The sequence below is a fragment of the Tiliqua scincoides genome, chromosome 5 (assembly GCF_035046505.1).
Source record: "Tiliqua scincoides isolate rTilSci1 chromosome 5, rTilSci1.hap2, whole genome shotgun sequence".
In the NCBI taxonomy this organism is placed as follows: domain Eukaryota; kingdom Metazoa; phylum Chordata; class Lepidosauria; order Squamata; family Scincidae; genus Tiliqua; species Tiliqua scincoides.
In genome coordinates, this window is record NC_089825.1 from 40,607,499 (window position 1) to 40,624,279 (window position 16,781).

General features: G+C 42.0%; 1 protein-coding gene across 4 annotated transcripts in view; it reads right to left on the bottom strand.

Moving 5' to 3' along the window:
* The window catches only part of TBC1D5 (TBC1 domain family member 5), a 354,766-nt gene that overhangs the window by 120,687 nt on the left and 217,298 nt on the right, over positions 1-16,781 (bottom strand). For all 4 annotated transcript variants that reach the window (XM_066628542.1, XM_066628543.1, XM_066628540.1 and 1 more), the window contains 3 exons: positions 12,089-12,156; positions 9,185-9,287; positions 617-705 (listed from right to left, as the gene is read on the bottom strand). In XM_066628542.1, coding sequence (XP_066484639.1) covers positions 617-705; positions 9,185-9,287; positions 12,089-12,156 — 260 coding nt within the window. The remainder of the gene's footprint in view (positions 1-616; positions 706-9,184; positions 9,288-12,088; positions 12,157-16,781) is intronic.

A 16,781-nucleotide genomic window follows, 5' to 3' on the forward strand; every position in this document is an offset into this window, starting at 1 on the left:
ATCATGTCGTATTACACCACTACTAACATTTACATCAGTTATCTACAAGAAGTTGTCTTATACTGAGTCAAAATATTGGTCTAACTTAAGATTGTCTATACTGGCTGACTGACAGTGACTCTCCAGCGTTCCAAGTTAGGGTTGTTCCCAGCCTTACTTGCAGTATGCCAGGAATTGAACCTGGGATGTTTCATCTGCAAGGTTGCTGCCCTATCGGAGTTTGCATTTCCAGGTTGGAGGGGGCCTTGGGACAATACGCTCTCAAAGATGACCCCCTCCCCTGTTTTAATAGCCTGCATTTTTCTCTGTGGGCTGCTTGCTTGAACTGTCTTGCTCATCTCCTCCTGACTGAGGGTTAGGATGCAAATATGATAAATGAGCAGCAAAATCAGGCACTATCAGCAGTGGATCCTCTTCTACTACTGTGTGGACACTGGCAGCTTTCTGAGCGTAAAACTGCTATTCTAAACCTGCTATTGATGAGTTACAGCCCATTCCCTTTCTGCTGTTACATCATAATTGCAAGTTGTGGCTTTGACACTCATTCACTGATGCACACATGATTTTAGGGTCAATACACAGTTTATACTGAGTTAAGAAATATCAAGGTTCTTACCTTGGTTGTGCAGCTTCACTTGCATGTAGAAAAGCTTGGTGGTCACAATGAAGAATAAAGACAATAGGGGCTAAGAGTTCGTGCATGCCCTAATTTTTTTGAAGATACAAAATACAAGATTTTACTTTGTGTGTCAGGAATTTTTCACCTCTCAGTTTAATGAGCCAGAAAAATCACCGTACCATAAAAATGATTAATATCCAATAGCATTACTGTAAATTACAGTGAAATCAAGAGTTTACTCTCCTATAAAGTACAGGCAGGAAATTCATCCCATTTTTTAAATAGAAAGATGTCAATAGACATCAATTCACCTTGCAGCAGACACACCAAGATCTATACAAGAATTACTTTATAAACAATTGCACTTCTGACCAACCTTGGAAAGACATGCATAAAAGGACAACTAAGAAATATAGCAGAAGTTATCCCAAAGTTTTCCAAATTTGAACTATCAGTAAATTAATGGAAAGTGAAGAGCAATTTATAAAAACCTAAAACAGAGGTTTGGAAATATTTTGAATGGCAGCTAGTCCAATTCACTTGATTCCACACTCCCACTCTAAGGTGGGAAGTCCACACTCACAATCTTTACTAGGTATTTCAGTTTATGTTAGGCCATAAGTAAAAAGCAATCTAGTTTCTCTACTAGAGATGCTGCATGATACATGCAAGAGATACATGCAAGATACATTTAAGAGAAATGCACAACTCACTTTAAAAAAAGGTAAAGCAATTTCTGGGTTCAAGTCCTTCTGACCCCCAGTTATGCTGATCAGTTAAACATATTAAAAATTCTCCCAAAAGAAAATTCTTCAGTTGTTTCAACTTCATCCACATAATTTCACACTTTGGATTATGACAATTTCCAACACTCCAAAGGAAGTTTAAAAAATTGTGACTATTCTGTAAATACAAATGTACTATTTCCATACTATTTATGCTAAAAAAAATTGCTGTTGAAAATGTTCTGTACAATCACTTCCATTCTTCTGCTTCTGATATTTATAACTGATCACACAGGGAAAATTGACCTCTGTTCGCAATATAAGAGAAATGGCCAGCAACAGAGTAGTTCAATTTCTTGCCATTTTAAATTGCAGTTGGTTTGCTGAATTAAATGATCTTGTTTCAGCACAAAAGAATAGTTTAAACCTTCCCCAAATATTGCTCATGCCTCTAACTTGCAGGGTCAGTCATAAAACATTGCCTTAAGGTCATATTGGAAAGACTGCTTACAAACAGATAAGCTGAGCATGTGGGATAAGACTTCCAAAGGAAAATCAATAACTATTGGCTATCCAGCACCTTTAATCCTCTTGAGAATCCCTGTGTTGTTAATAAAACAAAGCTTGGACTCTGCAGAAATTGATTCACTACTGATCAGGTACATTTGTTAGTCTTTCAGCTTTTGATTAGCTATTTACTCAAAGTGCTTCACTACTACTCTGTCACGTAAGTCACTTTGGAAATAAATTGGATAACCAACTCAAGAGGTACTGTCAAAAGTTCTCCTCATTTGGGTTCATATACAGTTTTTTGGAGGCTTTATACTCCACCCCACCAAGTGGTATGAACTCCCCAAACTCAAGTTTCTGAGTGAGAGCTTGAAGAATGTCAGTCCTGCCTCACCAGTAATCCCTGCCAGCCCGACAACCCCTAAACACACCTGTTTGTTACCCTAGTAGCACGGAGGGGTACTTTTCTTCCCTCCTTTAACTCTGGCTGCAACTCTGAGAGCCAGGATGGTACAGTGGTTCAGGGGCTGGACTGAGAACTAGAAGATCCAGATTCAAATCTCTGCTCAGCCATGAAGCTTCCTGGGTGATTTTGGGCCAGTCACTATCTCTCAGTCTTACTCACCTCACAGAGTTGATGTGAAGACAAAAGGTGGGGAGGAACCATCTACACCACCCTTAGCTCCTTGGAGGAAGGGTGGCATAAACATGTGAAAAATAAACATGTCACAATTGAGGTTTTCTTTTCTTGAGGTTTTCTTTCCCTTCCATTTGTGTATTTACTGGTGTCTTTCTTGTGTCTTTTTTAGATTATGAGCCCTCTGGATAAGGAGCCATTTAACTTTCCCTTTTTCCCCTATATAAACAGCATTGTGAACTTTTTTTTGTTGAAAAGTGGTATATAAGTATTTTATAATAATACAATACAGAGCACCGTCCTGGCTGTCACTTGAAAGGGGGGGGGCGCAACTCAGCAGTTCCTATTAAAGTCAAGCAAGTGGAGAGTCTCACTGAGCCTCAAAAGAAGGGTGGCAGCAGACTGCAAAGTTGCCAAAACATGAGGAGGCAATCCAGAAAAGGGCAGCCAGATCACAAGGATTGCAAAGCTGTCACTGCTACCAATGTCTCCTTGGGAGAGGAAAACCCCAAAATGACACTCTCTAGAGAGGAGAACCCAGAAGTGACGTCAATGTCACACAACGTTATGTGACGTCATGAAGTTACCACCCTGACCACTGCGTATGTTGTTGCCAGAGTGCATTCAAAAATAAAGACAATGACAACAAAGTTCACAGTCTGCCATCTTCAGGTAGGGCCAGGAAAGATGCAAGTTTAAAACTTGGGAGAGTCACTATTGTCACAGTTGACAATACTAAGCTAGATGGAGCAGTAAAGTGTAAAGAAGCTTCTTATGTTCATTTGTTTGGAATGGGGTTGCAATAGCTAAAGAGTATGAAAATACAAAATGTAACTCCATTACTCAAGCACCAATCAGCATCACACCATAAATCCCTGCTACTGAAGTTAACATTTTGTCAATATAAATATTCAGTTACTGAAATGTCTTGTGTTTGCTTCAGCCTCTTTAGCCGGGGATCAACCATCTTCTAAATTATTGCACTGTGGAAATGACACTATTCAAAAACAGAGGTGAAAAAGTTTTCTTTGGTTAACAGCCTGTAGGCTCACAAAATTGAACCTGTTCTTTTATCTGCCTATGTTCATTTAGCCCACCAAGCAGTCTTTATTAAAGCTGAGGCACCAGGCAGTCAAAGTTCATTAATACCATTTATATAATCTCTGCAGTTTCAATTAACTCAGCAAGACATTCTACTACATGATAACAGTCTCATTAATTCAATAAAATCCCATAACTATTAACAATATGGTCTATGTTAAACGGGGTGTCACCTAGTACAAAATAATAGCTTTAACAGCTTGTGAAGAAACTCAGAAGTTTTTTTGGTGTGTGTGTTTTTGTTTAATTGATTTGTCTAAATTCTTAGTCCTTATGCAGGAAAGAATTATTTCTTTCCAAAGAATCTATAAGATTTTGAATATAAGGGGGTAGATTAAACTGTACTAAAGATAAAAGAATAACTTGCTTGTGAAATAAATTAATCAGTGGTGTTCATTTAATCTACCTATCTCTTTTAGCACAACTGGGTCACCGTTTCTGAAAACAAACATTGTTCATACATGATCAAACTATTTTTCTACCCTCCACAAAAAGCTTCTCATATCAAAACAACCTTAAGACAATAACGTGGGACAAGTGTGTGAATTGAGGGGCTGACCAGAGGCACTAATCAAGAGGCTGCATCCATCAGAGGGCACAACTGGTCAGGCTGAACACTGAGTACCAGTAGCAGTAGTAGAACTCAGTGCATCACTGGTGTATGGGGGAACCAGAGCAAGATGCAGCCCCAGACACCCAACAACATGACTCCAATATAACCAAGAAACCGCCTCCCCCCACACCCCCACTGCTACCCAGTGGTCTGGGCAACCACTGGGTGGCAGAATACAGATCCAGTGCCTGAGGTGGCCCAGCATGGGTTTGCACTGGGATAGCTCCAGCGCTGGGCCTGCAGTAAGGGCTCACAAACATGTCTTATGGCATGTTTGTGACAGTATGCACTGGCGGTGAGCCAGCATGTACTGTTCAGGATCGGGCCCTCAGTGCTAATTGTAGTTGGTCAGATTAAAATATTTTTCTTATTTAGTATCTTGGAAATTCAATGTCCTTATGGGATAGGTATGTTGCTATTTGCCTCTTTTTCCACCCTTTTAAAGAAAGCTGGATAGAAAAATTCTTTCAAGAGAAAACATGGGAATGCAGGCCCTCTACAGAATGTTTTAAAACCATAATAAAACAAAATGTTTAAAAAGGGCTGTAAAATGACTTGGCTACTTCCAATGTCCAAGCATAATTTCTCTTAGTCCAGCACAAACTTATAATACGAGTCATTATTTCCTTCCCCCTCCCCCGTCGCTTTAAAAAATGGAAAATTGATTGATGTCCTATAATTTCATAGGTCCTTTTGTTTAAAACCTTCTGTTTCCTAATGCTTGATTTATATTTAGAGCCAGACATGGCACATACGTATATAAATTACACTTCAGTGACAACTGCCCTTTGGACACTGACCCATGTCTCTGGGATCTATTGAGAGTGAACAGGACATAGCTGAGTGGTAGAGAACATACTCTGCATACAGAAGGTCCCAGATTTAATGCTTGGCATCTCTAGGTAGTACTGGGAAAAGCCCCTGTCTGAAACCCTGAACAGACCCTGCCAGTTAGCAGACAGTGCTGAGTAAGACGGAATAATGATCTGACTGGTATAAGGCACCTTCCTTTTAATGGAAATCTATCTCATTTAGGGCACAAGCCTAACCAGGTCTACTCAGAAGTAAGTCCTATTTTGTTCAATGGGGCTTACTCTCAGGAAAGTGTGGCTAGGATTGCAGCCTTATTCATATATTTCCCAGGGTCAGTTAATCCTATCCACAGCACTTATTCCCACTGGCTCTGGGAACTCAACAACCCTGAATATTATGGTGCTTGTCCTTCTCACTGCTGTGTCTTGATGGCTCCTCCTGCTTGCACATAGGAAATACCAATAGGAACTAGTCCTTGAGAGAGCATTGCACGTAGGGTACTACCGTATTTTTTGCTCCATAAGACGCACTTTTTCCCCCCAAAAAAGTGGGGGGGAAAGTGTGTGCGTCTTATGGAGCAAATACTGCAAAAAAATACTGTCACGTGGGAGCGCGGGCCGCCTCCTGCCCCACCGCAGGCGGGAGAGCGCGTGCCAGCCAGCGAGCCCCTCTTCCCGCGGCGGCTGAGTGCCACCCGCCGCTCTCGCTGGCCCGCAATATGCCTCCGCTGCCCCCTGGCTGGTTGCCACGCAGGGGACTTGCGGGCGCTCGCCTTCCGCTCGCTTTGGGGACTGGGCGCCGCGTTGCTCTCACAGCTGTTGCTGCTGGCGACGCTGAAGGGCCGTCCGGGCTCCGCCGCTGACCTCAGCCCCGGGGTCCGCCCCCAGCCCCCGCCACAGCGAGCTACACTGCCGGGGGCGTCTGTGGCCGCCTCTGCTGGGCCAGGTACATCTCCGCCTCGCGCCGCGCAGCCTGCGAGCATCTGCAGCTGGTGCCAAGCGCGCCCCCTCCAAGATCTCTCCCACTGCACCGCACCCCACTGATCTCCCCTGTGCGTGTTGGGGGAGCCTGCACCTTTCAGTGGCTGCAGTGCCCTCTCTCTCTCCCTTCCTTCTGCAGCCACCAGCTTCATCTTTCTGTCTAGTGGCCAGCCTGGGTGTCTGTCTGGTGTTCCCCTCTGTCGGGTGCAGGGCTTGCGCTCTTGGAGCCCAAGGCTAGGCACGTCTACTCGGAAGTAAGTCCCATTATAGTCAATGGTGCTTGCTCCCAGGAAAGTGTGGATAGGATTGGGCTTTTGAGCCTCCAGAGCTTGCTGCAGCAGCAGCATCCTTCTCTGCCTTGGCGAGGTTGATCGCAGCTTCCACCTCCCCCCCCCCCACGTGGCTTGCACAGCATCCTTGCCTTCTGGAGGTTTGCAAGTTACACTCATACAGTGCTTCAGCATAGACTGCCTCACTGTTTCTAGAAGAGCTGAGGGCAGCCCTAGACCCTCTTCCTTTCCACCATTCCCCACTGACCCCCATCATCTCCCTCCCCCCCTCCATTCAGTCCTTTTATTATTGGATTCCCCCTCTTCTCTTTCCTACAGATGGATGAGTGGGGTCAGGATGGTAAAATGTGCATAAACCAAAAAGGCGGTCTAAAAACCCCAAACTGGTCATTTTAAACCACTGTGACATGCACATTGGTGTGCCCAGCTGTGCCACAAGAATTTGGGAGAGGGTCATATATTAGTAGGACCATTGGGGGGACGGGGGAGTCCCCCATTGGCAGCACAGTGTGCCTTGTCAATTATCAATAAAGTGATGGTGTGCCTTGACCTTTTTAGTGCCATGTCAAGTGTGCCTTGTGATGAGAGAGGTTGAAAATCACTGAAATAAGTGATTATGGGTAGAGATGTTTGAAAACGATGTTATTTACCTTACTCAAACGTAAGGCCACTGGGGTCAGTAAGGCTTAGGCTGTAATCCTGTTTCACTCACTGGAAAGAAACACCTCTAGTTGTAGATCAGAAGGCGGAAGAGGGCTCTGTTCTTTCTCAGGGAACCACTGGCACAGTTACAAGGGAACAAGCCCTCTTCCCTCTTAGAATTGCCCCCTGCTTCTCTCTCCTGAATGCAGTTCATGTATTCTTTCTTCAGCTTACACCATTCCTTCCCTCTTATTTAACTTGCTCCACCTCCCCCCTCCCTCGTTCTAGAAGAGGGTCTGGGCTGGCAGCTCTTTGTTCAAAATGCTACTTGCTCTTTTCTAACTCGGCTTCTGATTAACTCCAGCTAATCTCACAAATCTTACAAAAAGTGGATACCCCATGTAAATATAGAAAAATAAAGTTGCAAAAGCATTCTTAGGGATGAGCTACAACATAATTTTTCTCATCATGTTTTCCCCATAGTAGTTAATGTGGTCCCGGCTAGACCAACCTGACCTTTTGGCCTGGGGCAAGCATCTCCTTTCTCTCCTGCCCTCATGCTTGGGCCCTGGGCATTGCTTGTGTTTGCCTTTTCAAAGAAACAGCAAGCTAGATTTCTGTGCCCAGCCTGCAAATAGGTAAAAGGAGCAACTTTTAAAAAGAGTAAAACTAAGGGTGGAACTATACATTATGAATGACTTAGAAAAACTATCTAAAAGACATCCACATGCTGAGCTCTCTTCCATACCACTAATGCTGAGATTCGTTTATTCCAAATCATGAAATCATCAGATGGGCTTTTCGAATCTTAGTTTATATCCTTTGCTGTCACTAGGTGTATTCCTACATTATAAACGGGAATATGACATGGAGATCAAATTTTTGATGGCATCTCCATACTGTGTGCAATACATTATTCTAGAGCAGCATTTCTCAACTTTGTCCCCTGTTGTACCATTTTTCATGGTCCACCTATTGGAAGTACCACCAGAAGTAACTGGTGATAATATCATCACCAGTTGCTTCCAGATTGGGAGGCCAGATGCAATGTGACAAACACTAGTAAGAGTCTCAGCGTATACAGGAGGGCTTTTCTGAGCACACAAAAAGTGCATGCTGGAGCTCTACCTGCCAAGCCAAGTCTCCTACTGCTGCTTGTTGCGTTGTGTTGCTGGTTTCACTGCCACACATCAAGGAACTGGGCATCCATGGGAACCACCAGACACTGCCTCAAGCACCACTGGTGGAACAAGTACTACTGATTGAGAAACACTATTTTAGAGAAAGCCATGGGTCACATTTTCCCAGTTATGCATTTTTCTGGTTGGCAACCTTCAGTCTTGAAAGACTATGGTATAAGCCTACAGCACCCGGTATTCCCAAGCGGTCTCCCATCCAAGTACTAACCAGGCCTGATAAACCATTTTTACTCCCAATCCCGTTTAGTCTTTGTTGATTATTATAATTGTCCTTGTTTCTCTTAAAACTACCTGTTACAAGATACATTCAAACACAGACTTCTCTAACGATTTTCTTTGAAAGAATCATCTCAAGGTTGATTAAATTCCTGGAGAGTGCGGGCAAAGCTTGAAAGCTTTTTTGGTTTCGGCAACATGAGAAAAAAATAATAAGAAGCATCACCTACATTCATTTGTAATATGCACACACTATTGAAAAGTCCTTTCTTTTTTCCTTTCTAGTAACAGTTTCACATATGATTCCCCTGTAAGGTCATGGCTTTCACAACAGCATATCTATTGATAACAATATTTTAAATGGCTTGCACCATATTGTGCTGTAATTTCTAGTTGCACGTACAGATAAAATGCCATTAATTTCTGTCTCACTTGGTTTGATTACCTCTATGTCTAGGTAAACAAATGCTTGCATTGTTCATTGAAAATAAATATTGGTTCATTTGGTGTATATATATTTCTATTTATGAAGAGTGCAGAAAGCTTTCATTAGTGAGATTACAGCAAAAAAGTTTTTAAAAAGTTTTTAAAAACTTAGATAATAAGATGTAGCAGCACTGAAGAAAACAATTTGAGGGAATGTCTTATCTTGAGTGGGAAGCATATGTGCCTGAATAGCTTTCTTTACCACATAGCTAACAAGCAGTTCTTTGATTGCCTGAGCCTTCACACACAACTTTGGAGATAATAAAACCTACATTATTGTTCAATCAATTGTCAAGCATGTAGGAAAAAAAATGGCAAGGCAATAGATACCACCTGTACGATAGTTTCATTACCTGTTTATAAAGTAACTGCTCATTTTCCCGAGCATAACAGAAGAGAACATCTGTAAGAATCTTCCTCACATTCTCTTCTTGGAAATACTGCATTTCAGGAAACCTGGAAAAGAAAAAGAAAAAAAAAACCATTATGATGTAGACCACAGAGCTCACAAATTTGACTTGGGATTTTTGATTTATGCTTCTTTTAGCAACCTTACCAGCTGCTGTCTCTCTTCTCTCCTGCTTATTCCTACTGCATAGTGAGATTCTGGTTTGTATAATAAACTATAGTTGTATCCTAAAAAAGTGAATCCTGACTAAGCACCATTGAAATAAATTAGTTATGATCAACTTGTCCTATTCATTTTAATGGAATGGAGGAACCCCAGCTTTCTTAGAATACAGCTTTATTCCTATTTCCTAAGGCAATGGTTTTCAAACTGGGGTGTCGTGACGTCCCAGCCTGAAAGCCCTGGCCTCTGACACCTTAAGGGATGGGGGCAGTGAGGAAACAGGGAAGAGGCAGCGACGCGATCCCCAGGATTGCATCACTAACAGGGCTGCAGGGACTGGGATGCACTCACCAGTCCCTGTAGCAGCCATCCTGGAGTGCGGGGAGCCCTGCACGAGTGTCTGCAGGGTTCCCCAGTCTTCTAAAAGTGAAAGTGGAGTGATCACACTCCACCTCCGCAAAACGGGAAGTGGCGTGCGATCACACCACTTCCATTTTTGATGACCTGGGGAGTCCTGCAGACGCTCACGCAGGGCTCCCCGCAGCCCAGGACGATTTCTGGTGAGTGCAGCCCTGTTAGTGACTGCAGCCGTGTTAGTCCCTGCAGTCCCTGCAGCCGTGTTAGTGACATGATCCTGGGGACTGCATTGCTGCCTCCCCCCCCCCGCCCCCACAAAGACTTACTGCGGTTCAAACTCTCCCTGAGAGTTTGGAAACCACTGTCCTAAGGAAATAGATTCAACTGGAATCAATGGAATTTGATTCCAAGCCAGATGAGTTTCATTAGAAATTGGGATACCAGAGAAGTAGGAGGTACAAAGAGGAGTTCCTTCTCTACCACCCAGACAGAAGAAAATTAACCACTTTGCAAGCTGCTTCAGTTATGTTCAGAAAAATAATCACAGTTAAAGATGCAAACAGTGAACTCTGAGTTTTCTCAAGGAATGGAGGGGTGACTTCTGGAAGGACAGACGCTGAGGACTGCTAGCCCTTGTATTTTAACTACTACAAATTGGAGTGCTGCAGAAAGCCTAGTGTTGGATAAAACTGAAAAGGCCCAACATCTGAAACTAGTCAACCATTTTGAATTGCTGTAAATGTGGATTTTCCATTTACTAGCACTATTTTAAAAGAGGAACACATTCATCCTACGCATATCATTCCCTATGCCCAAGAGCAAGCTGTCTGAAGCCCACATTCTTTTTACAATGGCTTTGTAACTGGCATAACTATCACTATTGGAACTTTAATTCCCCAATTATAACTTAGATATTTATATAATCTTAGACATCCTGAACTGTTCCCATTTAAAAACAAAAAATACCATCTGTGAAAATTTACATGAAAGCGTACTCAGATTTTAATTATACATCTAACAGCATAAATGCATTTGAAAATATATTTAGGGCACAGGCATACAAAATAAAGCAATAAGGGACGTCATTGTTGCATTGTGCATTGTTGAGGGGTTTTTTTGCTCATTGTTTCAGTAACTGAAGAAGGTATTAATCAGAACTTTACATTGTAACATCCACAAGATCCAATTTTTCACCTCAAATTTCTGTATAGGGCTATGCTACACACAGAACAGTAACATGCCATATAACAAGTAATTGAATTTAATCTGAGTTACTCAGAGCAATCAGTGTTCTAACTCTGACAAAATATTTTCCGGAACTGAGTTCTAGTTTTGATAAGTTCCTTAACAGGAATGACCTAAGGGCTAAGGAGATGAAAGAATATTCACAATGATAATAAGGGACGCTTTCTAAAAGGCATCTCTGACAGTAGGAAAGTAATACATAAAAATAGAAATGCTAAATTCCTCTCGATGAATGACATTTCTCACTAATTACACATCACTTTTTATCGATTAAGTGTTAAGAATTACAGAAAATCATCTGTTCAATCTTGTATTACAAACATAATTTAGTCACAAGATCTGTCAGTTCCTTTTATTCTTTTTTTTGTTTCACTGAAACTGTATTTCTTTAATCCAATGTAAGACCTTGTAATATAACGTTACAATAAACCCCACTTCAATAATTCAAATTAAAAACAAGAATTCAAATTAAAAACAAAACACGAAACATCCCTTATAGAGTTCTACGTTATTGTGCATTCAGGGCCCAGTCCTATCCAACTTTCCAGCACTGATGTAGCCATGCCAATGGGGAGTGTGCTACAACTTGTGGCAACGGGGAAGTCATGGAGGCTCCTCAAGGTGAGGGATCATTTGTTCCTTCACCTCTGGGCTGCACTGCGGCTGCATCAGCACTGAAAAGCTGGATAGGATTGGGCCCTCATTTGCTTTTAGGAAAAAAAACACTCCTTCAATTCAGTTGGATAAGCACCATACACATATGCCACCATGCACAGGATGGTTACAGGTCAACGTGGAGATGTGATTTATCAAATCCTGGGTTTCAAAAGCAATTGCAAAATAAATAAATGTGTACTTATGTCTCTATGAACTGTACCTGACTCACTATAACCTTTCTCTGAACTTGAGCAGCTATGTTCTCCCAGTATGTGTCAATTCATCTGGAGCTACTATTCTGGGGGGAAAGGGAGCAAACATAAGATTTTGGTATGCTGGTTCTGGCTGAAAGGTCAAAGGTTGTCTGCCCCTACTATATATATAGAATAACTTGTTCGTGACTGGAAAGCTTAATGATAACACGTACGTTCTAGTCACATCTTGTTCAATCATTCCACGAAGCTCTTTGTCTTGAAAAAATCTGTTCCAAAGACTCTGAAAAAGGACAGACAATTATGTAAACACGAGATATTTATTTTATTTAAAAGCATTCTTACTCCACCTTTCCAAACCAAGAAGGAAAGTTCAAGGAAGCTTACATCATTAATAAAATAAATGATCAAAGAAAGAACAAAAGAAAACATAAAACAGCAACCCAACAATTAAGATAAACTGGAGACAACTAAATGAAAAAAATAATAAACAAAGACTAAGCAGAACAAAGCAGTTTTAACTCCCCTTTGAAATGCGAACAAAGAGGGGGTTGTCCTTATCTCAATATGGAGTGAATAGGGAGTGAATTGTAGTGAAGTGCCATAACAATACACACCCTGTTGCTGGTCACCACCTAATGTAGATCTAATGGTGACGATGCCTGCAACAGTTCCACAATGACCACACTGGATAGACAGATACATATGGAAAGAGATGGTCCTTCTAGTAACTAGATCCCAAACAATTAGGTAATTTATAGGCCATCACAATAATTTTGAATTGTTCCTGGAAATATATAGGCAATAGGTGAAAATGGAATACCTGGGATGCAACATGACATAACCTCTAGCTACAGTAAACTGCCTGGTGGCTGTGTGCACTAGCAGTTATAGCTTCTGAACAATCTTCATAGGCAGCCTCAAGGAGTGTGTGTTATAGTAGTTAAGTCTAGGTATCACCAGCACATGGGCAACCATAGACAGATTTATCCGGTACAAGAAAGGATGCTGTTGGCAAATAAAGCAAAGCTGGCTAACAGTGCTCTGACCACAGCTGACACCTGGACATCCAGGTTCACTTCCAAATAACGTACTTGAGCCTTCAAAGAGGAGTGCAACCCCTTCCAGAATAACTTGACAATCTAAATTCCTTGGTCACTGATTATGACACTAACATCTCTGTGTTGTCTGGATTTAATTTTAGCTTGTTGCCTTTAATCCACCTTATCACTGACACCAGACACTGATTAAGGCTTTTTGCAGCCTCCTTAAGCCAACAATGGAAATGAGATATACTGTTGGGTGTCATCCATATATTGCTGATGCCCAGCTCCAAATCTCTGGATGACATCTCTGGTTTCATAGTGTCAGCAATTTCACGTAGGTGTCAGAATGGAATGGGGACAGAACTGAACTTTGAGGGACACCATAGACCAATGGTTTTCAACCTTTTTCATCTCACGGCACACAGCCAAGGTTCTAAAATTGCCAAGGCACACCATCAGTCTTTTGACAATTGTCAGGGTAAACTGTACTGCAGACAGGGGGCTCACATCCCCTAATGGCTCTGCTAATAAATAATCCTTCCCCAAACTCCCACGGCACACCTGCGGACGGTACAAGACTTGAAAATGGCTGCCAAAATGGCTACGTTGCCAAACAGGAGTCTCCCAGCACCACCTTCTGGAACCTGAACCAGGAAGGTTCAGAGTCACTGTAAAACAGTGCCCCAAACAGCAATCTTGCCTAGCCAGGCAATTCACAAAGATAACATACTTAGGGCGCAATCCTAACCCCTTATGTCAGTGCTTTCCAGAACTGGCATAGCAGTGCCAATGGGACATGTGCTGTATCCTGCAGTTGGGTGTCACTCACGGAGGCCTCCTCAAAGTAAGGGAATGTTTGTTCCCTTACCTCAGAGCTGCATTGCCCTTATGTCAGTGCTGGAAAGCACTAACATAAGTGGTTAGGATTGCGCCCTTAGCGGTATCAAAAATCACATAGATGTTCAGCAGAACCAAACTGATTCCAAACTAGACAAAGATACATTCCCCTATCAAGTTCCTAGCACAGGTCATTCACTGATTTATATGAACTTTGTCTGCTTTGCAACTTTACTGCATTTGGCTTTTGGAAAAAGCGCTATTGATGAATACCAGACTTGTCCTTTTGATCAAATCTCCAATTATTAATAAATAGGGTTAATACTCAAACTTGAGCTGCAATCAAAGAACATTAGGTAGAGTTAAATTCAACTGATATCAGAGTGGGAATTAACTCTGTAGTACAGTGTTTCTCAAACTGTGGATAGGGACCCACTTGGTGAGTCGTGATCTGATTCTTGGTGGGTTGCAGAAAGCCGGGCACCGTCATCTTAGAAACTGAAAAATGGCAAAGCTGGCTGTGTATGTTCAAAAATCGCTGCCAATCGTTTCAAAATGGCTGCCAAGGTTTCAAATTGCTGTGGATAGCTTTGAAATTGCTGTGAATTTTCAAAAATGGCTTCAAAATGGCCACTGCAGATACAGCAAATAGCTCCAAAATGGCCAAGGATAGGCAAGAACAGGGAGTGGATGTCATTATATGAGTAACTTTTACTTAATCCCTCTTACTTTATGCAAAATCTGTGTTTCCTCAACTGTGAGTTCTGATTATTAATGGGTTGTAAAACTGACTAACTGATAGCAAGCAAGGAAACTGAAATGGAGCTGAACAGGTGCATTTACTCATGAGTAGATGGATGTGTCTTGGTCCATTGCAAAGGGCAGGCCAAGAGATACATAACATTGCCAGAATAGTCCTGATTCGATGAATGCAGACCCTAAAAAATGCTCAAGAAGGAAGCTTCCCCCTCCAAGCTGATAAATGTATTGAGACCTTTGGAAAGTGAAAGCTACATGGTCACATTTACTTGCAAGTAAGCAAACGTGTCTTGGTTCCTATAGAAAGTCAGGGGAAGGAGATTGCAAGGCTACCAGAATGGTCCTGAGCCAATGAACATGGAGCTCAACAAATGCTCTAGAAGGAAACCCCCCCCCCCCAAAAAAGGATAAGGTTTCAAGGTCGGCACAGGAAAAAGGATAAGAGGCTTGAGTTGGAAAAGGTTTTTTTTTTTTTTTTAAGGCTTGTAAAGCTAGGTGGGTCCTAATAGTGTGTCATTTTAAAAAGTGGATTCCGATGCTATACGGTTTGGAAACCACGGCTTTATTGGAAAGTATGGTTGTTTTATCTATATTCCTCTCCCCACCCATCCCCACGGTCAGTGAATCCTCATTTCTTCTCCTCATAACTATGGGGTTTTAAAGCTGTTTAGAGGGAAGCTTTGACTCTCAATCCAGTCATATCTTGATGTTGTCTTTACAACAACCTTGTAAGGCAAATAATATTATACCCCATATTGAAGCTGGGGCTAAAAGGGAACTGATTGCCTAAGGCCACTTAGTGAGTTCATAGTCGAAGTGATATTGGAACCAAGGGTGTCCCGTCTGGCGGCTTGGTCTCCTTGGAACTAAGTTATACCAGCACTATGCTTTGTTTATTTAGCAAGTTATGTTGATAAAATATTGCTCCAATAAAACTTTGCAGTTTTAATGAAAACATTTTTGATGTGTTCAGTGCTTCAGGGCCCAATCCTATCCAACTTTCCAGTGCCGGTGCAGCCGCAATGCAGCCCTGAGGTAAGGGAACAAATGTTCCCATACGTTATGGAGGTCTCTGTGACTACCTCCCGATCACAGGATGCAGTGCATTCCCCACTGGCACAGTTGCACTGGCACTGGAAAATTGGACAGGATATGGCCCTGAGCTAGTTACCCACCTCTGAATAAGACTGGAAGTAGACGTTTGGGAAATGTGTGGCTGCTGTCAAAAACAGCAACCCCATGTCTCCTTTCTCCTCTTTCCCCAGTAATATTTAGTAATACGATCAGTAGAGAAACCAGAGTATAGTTATACAAAATGTGTGATGTAACCTTGCATGTACAGAGTTCCTTTAGTCCCTTCAATTTACCAGATGGTATTTGTGGGAGTGGGAAAGCTTGCAATATAGTGATGTCATATCACCCATTCTGTAGTCCCAAAAGTTACCAGAGAAGAGAGGAGGCTGTGGTGATGGTGCAGGACTGATGTTTTTGGTGGCAGTGGCAAATCTCCCATAATGTCCCATTCCAACCTGTATGGTTGGAAGCATCTAAGTCTGCAACAAAACATTTACAGAACCATTCAATAACTATGGGCGCAATCCTAACCAACTTTCCAGTACTGAGGTAAGGGAAATGCAACTTCAAGGTAAATGAACAAACATTGCCTTACCTCGAGGATGCCTTTGTGACTGCCCACCAACTGCAGGATGCAGCACATGCCCCACTGGCACAGCTATGCCAGTGCTGTAAAATTGGTTAGGATTGCACCCTATGTTGTTCAATTAAAGCAACAGCCATTCCTGAGACATTTTTACAATTCCACAGCTGCGAACATTTGCAGGAGGCTCTGATCAGTATGTATGGAAAGCTTAAATAAAATGGCTTAGCTCACTAGAAAGTTACAGAAAGCAAGAATCTTCCAAAAATGTTTCTGGATATGTGGCCACTGGAAAGCCCAATATTCCCTAAGTAGTGTATATTGCTTTAAAGTAATGAGACACCAGTTCAACAGGCAATATATCAACATTATTGGTTCCACTTGATATTCACTGGAAGAATTAATCATGGTATATTCAGCTGTTTTTAAAATTGCAGAAATGTTTAAATAAAAGAGCTGATGACTAACATTTATTTTAAATGAATAAGAACAGGTGGCAACTCTCGGAGAGAATGAAACCAAGTCCCAGCTCTGATCTCTTGCTCATCAAGACATCATCAGCTGAGAGTGATGAATGCATAGCATGCTCCAATTCTGGAGAAGAGCATC